The 10,877-nt window shown below is 40.1% G+C and overlaps 1 protein-coding gene across 1 annotated transcript in view; it reads left to right on the top strand.

The window, feature by feature from the left end:
• The first annotated feature begins 302 nt into the window (after positions 1-302).
• Positions 303-10,877, top strand: part of LOC126497934 (BEN domain-containing protein 5) — a 1,095,425-nt gene continuing 1,084,850 nt past the window's right edge. The window contains exon 1 of the mRNA XM_050136199.1: positions 303-440. Within this exon, the coding sequence (XP_049992156.1) occupies positions 407-440 (34 nt within the window). The 5' untranslated portion in view covers positions 303-406. The remainder of the gene's footprint in view (positions 441-10,877) is intronic.

Here is a 10,877-nt window from a genome sequence, read left to right as displayed (position 1 = left end):
CCTAGAATTGACCACCAACTATCGAAACGTCAACCCACCTAGGCACTTTGATTGGCACCAGGGGCAACACAGTGTCCTCCTTTCAGATTTGGCTATTGCAAGAGCGGCTGAGCATGCTCAGTTCCCAGGACACTAGGCCTTGGACTGGGGAAGAAACCCAGTGGAGTCCCCAGTGGTAGGCGGGAACTTGAAGGAGGAGCGCTCGTGCGGGGGGCGGAGCCTCGGCTGCACGCTCTCTTCTGCCCCGCCCCCTGCTTCCCGCGGGCTGCACCGGGGCCGCGGGTTTCCTTAGCAACCACCGTGCAGCGTCTTCCTGAGGGAGCTTCTGTCAGCCCGCGGATCCCACCGCTCGCTCCCCACTGCCCAGTGGTTTTTGCGTAGGTTCATAGACTGACGGACAACAAAAATGGCGGAGCGGAGCCAGACGGCGCCTGAGGCAGGTCTGTGAGAGCTGTGGAGCAGGGCAAAGCCGAGGCGCCTGTCTTGGGCCTGAGGGGACTGGGGACTCTTCATGGCCCTACCTCTGAGGAGGCGCCCTTGTGGGTTACCGCGTCGTGACTGTTTCCTCAGGGTCAGGGTTCAAGGGAGGTGTGTAGTGTATCTCTGAGTGGCCAGCAGGGAATCTCAAAGTTCTGCTGATGGAGAGGGTGGGGGGAGTGTGCACACTCTTGAGTGAGCATGGACCCAGAAAAGGAGAGAAGATGTAGGACCCTAAATCCCGAGGGACATCTGTGATGGGGGCTGTGTCAAGGTCCTGGATAAGAAGGGTGTTCACAGTCTTGTGGTAGCTTGCAAGGAATCCCTCCTGGGAGATGATTTGGAACTGAGGAGAGGAAGCAGGTTTTTTGGAAGATATAGTAAGTGCCTCCATATCGGTTCCACAGAAGTGGAGTTTATACAGACCACTTGTCTGGGTGAAAATTCCTAAGGGCCACCTAAGGAGTTACACAGAAAGTATACAAATCTTCCTATGAGCCCTTAAAAAGACAAGAGACTTTAAGAGTCGCTCATAACTCCAGTCCATTTGGAGTCCATCAGAGGAGGCTTGAAGCTGGGCACGAGTGTATTTGGGATCTTGAAGGTCATTCAAAATCATAAAGGGTTACATGCCATATCTCTGGGAGTATAAGATGGCCTTTAAGAAGCAGGGATCTGACATTAATGGAAACCCAGGATCCTGTTTCTAAGGGTATCTTAATAAAAGAAAGCAAGAGTTCTTGAATATAAGAGATTTGTCTATAAAACAGGCAGGGGACTGAACAGCTGAAACTTTAATGTAAGTGATGGATAACAGATCAGTCTTTTATCCATAGAAAACAAATGACTTGGGGTTATGTATGATGGTGGATTGTAAAAGTGGGCTATGTATACAACCTATGTACACGCCCTAATTAGATATTATGAACTATGGTTACAAGAGTGACCTATTTGAATTACTCTAGACAACTCCACTGTGTGAGTTTGTGTGTGTGTGTGTGTGTGTGTGAGCAAACACATGCCAGTAAGGCAGTATAATACTGGAACCATAACTACAAATTATTTGAAATGGTTAAAATAATTCAAGACACTATTACTTTTTAAGGCCTCTCATTGTTTCTTTTTGATTGGCATCTCTAATTCTTTCTCTTCATTTTACAATTATTGCTCTTTTATAGCTTACTGTGAACATTCCTTTATTCTTACCCACTTAAAATGTTTATTAAATGCTAACTATATGCCAGATATCAAACTAGGCACAGGAAAGTGCTCTTGAATCTCTAGAATGTTTTTATCCCCTTTGAATCTATTATATAAATAAAGTTATTTATTTGTATCATTAATTATTCTCCTCCTTCTACTAATATATAAACTCTATAAGGGTTCTACTTTGCCTATCAGTCTCACATGGTTTTGAACTAAATCTGGTGAATATCATTTTTCTCAATGAATAAATGACTGGATTGACTGGTTGTGATAGTTTGCCTGAAATATAATAGAGGTTGGATAACTGGAGAAAGCAAAGAGAAGTACAGGCAAAGAGAACCCATGTGCAGAACTTCAGGCAGATGTTCCTAAATTTTGTAAGGAACTAAAAAAGAAAATGCGTGTGGAATATCATGGGACAATGGGAGCAGAGTGGTGGAAATCTGAAGCCAGGCCTTCTACTACGTTTCCACTTTAATTTTGTTCAGATTCCCAAGAATAATGGGAAACCACTGAAGGCTTTTAAGTGGGAACAGGGCATTATGAGAACAGTTGAAAAAATTTTAGCTGTTGCAGAAAGCATTAACAATACAAGAGTGTGCATGTTAGAAGATAATAACAGGGATGCAGAACTGAGACATAACAGATAAAATAGAACTTTGTAAAATATAGGCTACCAGAGATGAATCATTTTCTGTATTGTGCAAATGATAGTTGGTGGTGACGTTACAAAGATAGCATTAGAAGAGGTCTTAGCTAGGCTTGGGACGGAAGATCAGGAGTTTAGTTTTTGACATATGAATTTTGAGGTATCTTTAAGAGACCCAAATAAGTGGAGACATTGACAAAGGAGTGAATTTATGTCTGAATATTCATGGATGTAATTATTTTGAAGGTGTGAGTATTAGTAATGTTATGAATGTAGATGAAATTGTGTAGGGGGAGAAAAGGCCCAGGGTGAACTGAGATATTTCAGTATTTTCCAGCGAGATTGAGACGGTGTAGCTAGAGAGAGTACAACCAAAAGATGATTTCAAGATAAAGAGAATCCTCAATAGACTAAACATTGCCAAGTGATGTGGAATGAGGAGTGGGAAACTAGATTTAGCGTCAGTGAGGCCATTGAAAACTTTGATGAGCTAAAGGTGATGAGGGGGAATCTAGGTCACCCATCTTCTACTTGTTTCTTTCTTAAGTCATATTTCTAAGCGTGGTGGCTAAATTTCACCGTCAATTTGATATAATTTAGAATAATTGGGGGAGGGAGCATCAATGAGGGATTGTCTAGAGTATGTGAACATGTCTGTCAATAGGAAATGTGTAACGCCTGATATCCCAGTGGTGTCTCCAACTGTAACGCCTGCAACTGCATTGCTCTCGGTACAGTTTTCGTGCTGCTGTACCATACATGAGCCGGGCAAGGGCCTGGAGATTGAAAGAACACACAAGAGACCTGGGTCATTCGTAAGGCGGTCAGCTGAATGCCGTTTATTCAAATTTAGGAAAAACCTTAAATACCTAGCTGCTGCACAATGGAATACCCCCCAGGCAGGTGGGAAATGACCATGTTTAAGGTGGAGTCAACAATGCCCTATAGCCAATCACCAGGCGGGGCAGAGGGAGCACAGGAACAAACAGGAAATGCTCCAGGAGGAGGGGTAGACCCTGGGCCCTACAGAAATGCTTTAATATTATGTCCATGCCGCAAAATAATAGTAGTAAGGTGTCTCCAGTGAAGGCAGCACAAATTGGTCTTGATGGGGGAGGAACACAAAGTTGGGTAGATGGGCAAGGGAAGGTGATCTGGGACAAACTGGGGGAGCAGAAGAGAATATGATCAAAATACATTATACAACATATCCTACAACAAATCCCGGAATAACTCTAAAACCCCTGGAAAATAAAAAGGGACCATTGCCAGGGTGGTGGATGATGCCAAGGAACACCAAAGAGAGGAATAGCAGGGTACAGTGATCAGATGGGGAGAATAGGAAAAACAGTGGCCTCTAATTAGGGATGGGAGAAGGAGATAAGTAAGGGAAGGTCATAGTAAGAATGTCTGAAAAAGTCATAATTATCTATCTAAATATCCTGTAATACTTGTTAGTCCATGCATAAATATACATATATGGTTCAAATGCATTTTTCCATCTGGACTGACAATGCTCCTTCCAAGAGCCAATACTATCATTTATCAAACCTCAGCACCAGGCAAGAGAAGCCCTCTTTTGAGTTGTTAGTCAGGATTGTCCAAGAGACTTCAAAATCATTGCAGGCCATTGATATTGCCCTTGGGTGTCCTCCAGATATGGAAGATACATCCCTATTGCTGAAGATGGCATGCATTTCAGACAGAGGGCCCAGAGACTCATGAGCTAGAACTCATCTGAATGCCTCCTTCCTGAGGATAAACATTGTATAAGAAAGTACCACGCAAGCTTCCAAAGAAGGGAAGCAACCAACAATCCTATGTAGCTATGATACTTATGAACCACAGCAAAGACCACTGTGGCATGCTTTTAACCATAAGAGTTCAGTAGTGGCCTGCATACCTTGACAGTACACAACATCTCTCATCAAGAGCGAAACCATGCCTGGTACTGAAAACCTAGTCAACAACTCAGGCCTAGTGAAATCGTGGATCTTGGAGGAGAACCTACAGCCACCACTTTACCCAAATCATCAGGATCCTAAGGTACATTCTAAATATTTGTCCTAATACATACAGAAAAGTGTAGTCCTCATACTCATCAAGGAAACTTCTCTTTGCAAAAGATAGAGACCGATAAAAACCCACAACCCATCAAAGTGCAGAGTTGTGAAGACCAGTCCGAACGGATACATCTATGCCTGCACCAAAGGTTCAGGGATCATTTTGGAAGAAGGGACAGAAAGACTGTAAGGGCCAGAGGATGAAGGAGTTTGCTGTGAGCTTGTGTCTTCTAGTAATGTCTGAGGCTACACTCATAAAGTCTCACCAAGATGACTGCCTAAGCCTGAGCTGAACAAGGACAACAGTAGACATGCTGCAGTGGATGGGGGAGAGCTCAGCTCTCCATAAAGAACTACAGATGACTAAGGAATGCTGACAGTGGGAGAAATAGTTTTCTCTGGGGAAGATCATACCATTCAGTTATCTAATACCAAATAGCCCCGAAAACATACATACCAGTAACATTATACAGACTGAGCAGGTTGTGTTTATGCAATGGCTAACACCAACTCGAACACACATGTGCTTGTGTCTGCGTGTATGTATGTACATAATAGCAATTAATGAACAAAGGGACTGTGAACTTGAAAGAAAGAGAGAGACGAGGCATATGAGAGGGCTTGGAGGGAGGAAAGGGAAAGGAAAATGTATATAATTATAATCTCAAAAATAAAAGTAAAGAGAAAGTAATATAGACTTTCTTTTTATATAATGTAGGTTGTATTACAAAAATGAACCCATACAGCAGAAACTAAATCTCAGACTCTTTAAAATACTGAGGTACTTCCTACCATAAAGAGATGCTTTACACTAATAAAAGGGTGATGCATTTTGCCTAATGGGGCTATTTCCTACTAACAAAAAGACACTCACTGAGCCCAGTGAGAATGTTGCCCCATAGGCACAGTAAACAAAGTTTTTTTTCCTCTTATTTATAAATAACAGGCATTTTAGAAGTTTGTGAAACACCCAGGTTGGAATGATGAGAAATGACTGTCCAGAAGTAGAAAAAATAATCTTGTGTTCTTCCTTAAAAAACAACAAAAAAAACCCCTACATTTTATAAAATTCTTAACAAACTAATAAAAAATTAAAAAAACAAGTTCCTTACAAACTATTTTTATAACCAAGTGGTGGTGGTGTATGCCTTTAATTCCAGCACTTGAGAGGCAGGGGCAAGTGGATATCTGTAGTTTGAGGCTGGCCTAGTCTACAAGAGCTAGTTCCAGGACCACTAGGGCTGTTACATAGAGAAACCCTGTCCTGAAAAACAACAACAACAACAACAACCTCTTACATCTCTGAATCCTGTCACTCTTACTATGTGCAGGAACAAGAGATATGCTGTAGCTCACTCTTAGAAGTTCTGGAAGAAGAGAAAACTTTGAAGCTAAAATGATCATTGCTCAAATATATCTAGCTCCCTTTTCCAGTGCTCAAGCCATGGTTTTATAATTGCACACTGAGTTATAATAAATTTAGAAGTATAAAAAAGAAAAGAGGAACACAAAGAATGTGAGGCTCTTTCCTTTCTTTAGTGCATATAGTTTTAGTAAAATGTGGTAGGGTGAAGTTAAGAGGACTATACTGGGTTTTCTATGTCCATCATTGTTCTAGTCTATCATTGTTAAATCACACTGTGGATGGTCTATGGTCAGAACTTGGGTAGGCTCTTGGGAAAGTAAATATAAGTAAACTTGTAACTTTGTGAATTGATTTTAGGGTATTACGTATTTTCAACGGGGTATATAAACAAAATATTGGGCCAGTTAGCTAAACTTAGCTGTACCTATTTGCCCTAGTTAACCCTACCTGTAAACTTGATGAAGCTTAGAGCCACCGAGAAGGTAGTAGCAACTGAAGGACTGTCCAGATTCAATTGATCTGCAGGCATGTCTGTGAAGGATTGTCATGATTGTTAATTAACATTATAGGGTCCAGTCTAGTATGGGCTACTTCATTCCCTCGGCAGGTGGTTCAGGACTGTATTTTAAAAAGCTGGCTTGATATGGGCCTGTGAGCCAGAAAGCAGCATTCTGTCATGGCTTCTGCTTCAAGTGCATGCTTGACTTCCTTCAATGGTGGATTGTGACCTGAAAGCATAAGCCAAATAAATCCTGTACTCTCCTAAATTGCTTTTTGCCAGAGCCTTTTATCATGGAAACAGAAAGGAAACTGGAACACTATTCAAATGGAAACTTATGACCACTCTTTCAAGCCAGTTCAACAGAACTGTGTTTAGTGGAGTTTTCTGTGGGCATGAGAGAGATTAATGCAACTTTCTAGTAGGACTAATCTTCGATTTATGAAACAGGACGTTGAGGGTGGCAGTGATTCAGGTGGTGCCACCCATTTCATCTCAGTGTCTTATCAAAATAGTTTCATTATCAGTACAGAGCTGAGATGCACCTCCCTTCTCTCTGCTACACTGTATTCTGCTTATCCTAGTCCAGAGCTGGCAAATAAGCGGCAGCCATGATGGATCGACCTATCAGATACATTGTGTTGGCCCTATGAAGAATATAAACAGGGACTTCATTAGGCTAGAATGTTTTTAGTTGCTGAAAATAGGTTTGATACTAAAGAATTTATAGTTCTTGTGAAAATCCACGGCATTTGGTGAAGCCATGCCTTTTTTGTTTTTTATTCACAATTGTGGTTGAATAGCCGTTCCCATCTTTAGATAGAGACAAAGTGTGAGTACAGTTCTCAGTACTGCCTGTTTTTTATCTGATGGGAAGATTATTTATTAGAGAAAGCCCACAGGGATACCCAGAAGGAACAAACACTGCTTCCTTCTTAATTTTTTTCATTTTTCTTCAATTTTATATTAGCTGTATAACTCTTAAAATTTTGTAATGTCTGTTCCAGATTATTCTTATGAAATTTTGTCAGTCATATATATGTTTATGTATATATATATCACACAAATATATATATATATATATATATATTACACTTACACACATATATAATTTTTCCTGGTACCCAGTATAGAAGTAAATTTATGCTCTTCTTTTATGTACCTTCTTAGAGGACTCCAAGACCATCAGGATTTTTCTTATTTTTACTTACTAATTTCTAAATATGCCATATACATTTTTACTTTTAAAAATATATAAAGAACATATGTTTTAGAGATATATGTAAAATCATAAGTTAGATATAATGAGACAAATAGAGTTTTTCTTTCATATAAAAGAACAAAAGTTCTTTCATTCAGGGGTTGGCAAGATGGCTAAATGGTAAAGTGCTTGTCATGGGAGCCTGAAAGCCTGAAGACTTGAGTTTGATCCCTAGAACCCAAATAAGTGCAGAAAGAAAGAACTGATTCTACAAATTTTCTCTGACCTCCATACTTGTGCGATGGCATGCATGTGTCCACATATACACTAAGCAGAGAGAGGTGGGGGGGGCACACTAAAATGCTAAAATAAATGTAAAAACACCTAGTCAGTTTTAAGTTGATTATTTCCTATGTGGCTTGGCCCCTCCATCCTTCTTTTAAAATCTTGGTTTTTATGTTTGCTTGTTTGAATAAGCCAGGTGGTTTTCATGCATTTTGGTGATTGCTTTTGTATGGAGTAGTATAACATTTCCTCATGTTTTTCTGTATTCTGTATGAATTATTAATGACATTTAGAAATTTGATTGGGTTTGAAGCGTTGTTTTTAATCAGGAGTACTTCAGCAACAGTCTTACGTGCTTCCATCTAAAGGCATGCAGTCGTCTGGCTTTCTTTTTTTGTGATGCTGGAAGCCATTGGGCAGTTATTAAGCAATTATATGTAATTTACATTTAAACATTAATAATTCAAAATAATAAAGTAGAATTGAAAAAAGAACCAGCTGAACTTGAGGAATGTAGGGGAAGGAAAACTATTCATGATTAATCTTATTAGGAAAAATTTTTATAGAGATAGTGAATCTTAAAGGTATACTTTAAAGAATATGAATGATTCTGGTAAAAGCATATGATTAATTAGCCAGCTTAGGTTAATTTATATAGTGACAATAAATATAGTCTGCAATAATAGTGGTTATTATTGCTATTATTTACTTCTCCACTGTAGTCAGCCTGTGACCTGTTCCATATGCCATGTAAGAAGTCAGGCTGATAACATAGCTTTTATCTGGTATGTTTCTAGTCTCAGAAGAAAAGAGACAGTTTTGGAACAGGATAGTGGTTCTTAAAGTTCTATTTGAAACTGACATATGTCATATCTAAAATTTTCTTTTTTTTAATTTTTAGGTTATACTGATATCCAGTAACATTAAACATATAGTTTTTCTTTAGGTCAGGGCAGCAAATATTTTTGTGACAAGAAAAGATGGAAAGTAAGAGGATATTTGGAGTAGACAGAAACAGTTTTTAACATTTCAAGAAAATATCCGAGAACAAAAAGCTTATAGGACATGTTTTTTTGACTTACAGTTTCAGAGGTTTAGTCACTAGAAGGACAGAGAGGCAGAGTATCATTGTGTAGCATGAAGTAGTTTATCTTATGACAGTTGGGAAGCAGAGAGGTAAAAAAAAAAAAAAAAAAAGATGAGGCCAGGAATAAGGTGTGTTTACAATAACCTACTTCTTTCAACTCACACCCTGTTGGATGACAAATGACCCCAGACTGGGAATGGAGGACATACCAACCAAAGGATATTGTCAAATCCAACTTGATGACCCACTGAATTTTCTTGGTGTTACTTCCAAGTATATGGGTGAGAGGTTGTTTACAGGACTAGAAATGAGTTAACAGACAGCTACATCACCAAAGCTCACACAGCATGTGTCACAGCTCACAAAGGCTATAAACATGGAGTACACTGCACCGCCTAGAGGCTGCTCAACATATTGGAATATGTTGGAATGTGTATCTCTCTCTCTCTCTCTCTCTCTCTCTCTCTCTCTCTCTCTCTCTCTCTCTCTCTCTTAAACATGCTTATTTTTACTTATTTTACATTAATATTCCTTTATAGAAAAAGGTGACTGATGAGGAGCAGCCTTGTAGATAAAGATGTTTGATTGGGTCCTGCTTTATAACAAAGATGGGGGAAGGATTCTTGCCTCATATTTGGTAGAAGTGAGCCATGAATTTTTCTTTGCCTTTGTAATTAGTTTAGTTGGTTTGAGCTTCTTCCATCCAGGCAGCTCTTCTGGGCCTTGGTGTTTCTAGGCAACCTAGGTGGTCTCTGTTGCTTCTGGGTTGTTAGGCTGGTCTGAGAGTTTTAGGCAATTCTCTTGGTCTGAGAGTGTCTTTGAGTAGCTTTTAAAGAATGTACATTTCAGGAGGAAAGAGCCTAATGAATCTGGTCAGTTTCAGGTACTTTCTGAAGCTATTTTGAGTTGTTTACTTTCTGAACTTCATGAGAGTCACTGTAGAATGGAATGTTGCCCTCCCCTTCAGATCAGATTGTTTTACCTCACACTAATGGTTCTGTGCCCCCAGTGAGTTTCCCTTGAACACGGAAGGTTTTAATCTTGGAGGAAACAGTTATAAAACAGCTCTACTTATACTTCCTAGATTCCATAATCTCTCAATAACAATGCTAAATTATAAATCCACCAGTGCTTTAATCCTTTGATTAGAGACCGCATGGCTCAGTACTGTGTTGGAGAGGCCAATACAGTAAACCTCTGGGAAACATTGTAGCTCAAACCATAACAAAGCATGAATTTACAAGATGCATTTGAGAGTTGTCAGAAATAGAAAGAGTATAATGTCTGCGTATAATAGAGATTGTAAAATTTAAAGGAAGAAGGATATCACGTTCTGGTAAACTCCTATCTCACTGAAAGCTTAGACTTCTGGGCTGAGGAAGTTTGGATGGAAAGTTTTATCTCATTGCCATCCAGTAGAAATCCACCAAGAATCACAGATGTAATCTACATAGATCATTTAAATCTGCTGGTATCTGCATTAAAACTTGAAGACAAATGAAATGAAATTTGATGCATATTTTATTTTTTTATTAAAGATTTCTGTCTCTTCCCCGCCACCGCCTCCCATTTCCCTCCCCCTTCCCCAATCAAGTCCCCCTCCCTCCTCAGCCCAAAGACCTATCAGGGTTCCCTGCCCTGTGGGAAGTCCAAGGACCACCCACCTCCATCCAGGTCTAGTAAGGTGAGCATCCAAACTGCCTAGGCTCCCACGAAGCCAGTTCGTGCAGTAGGAACAAAAACCCATTGCCATTGTTCTTGAGTTCTCAGTAGTCCTCATTGTCCGCTATGTTCAGGGAGTCCGGTTTTATCCCAGGCTTTTTCAGATCCGGGCCAGCTGGACTTGGTGAGTTCCCGATAGAACATCCCCATTGTCTCAGTGTGTGGGTGCACCCCTCGCGGTCCTGAGATCCATGCTCGTGCTCTCTCTCCTTCTGCTCCTAATTTGGACCTTGAGATTTCTGTCCGGTGCTCCAGTATGGTTCTCTGTCTCTGTCACCTTTCATCGCCTGATGAAGGTTAATATTCAGGAGGATGCCTATAT

The sequence above is a fragment of the Alexandromys fortis genome, unplaced genomic scaffold (assembly GCF_014885135.2).
Source record: "Alexandromys fortis isolate MF-2015 unplaced genomic scaffold, M_Fortis_MF-2015_v1.1 scaffold_13, whole genome shotgun sequence".
Taxonomy (NCBI): domain Eukaryota; kingdom Metazoa; phylum Chordata; class Mammalia; order Rodentia; family Cricetidae; genus Alexandromys; species Alexandromys fortis.
The sequence above is the reverse complement of the archived record's forward strand: the minus strand, read 5'-3'. Positions and strand labels throughout refer to the sequence as shown.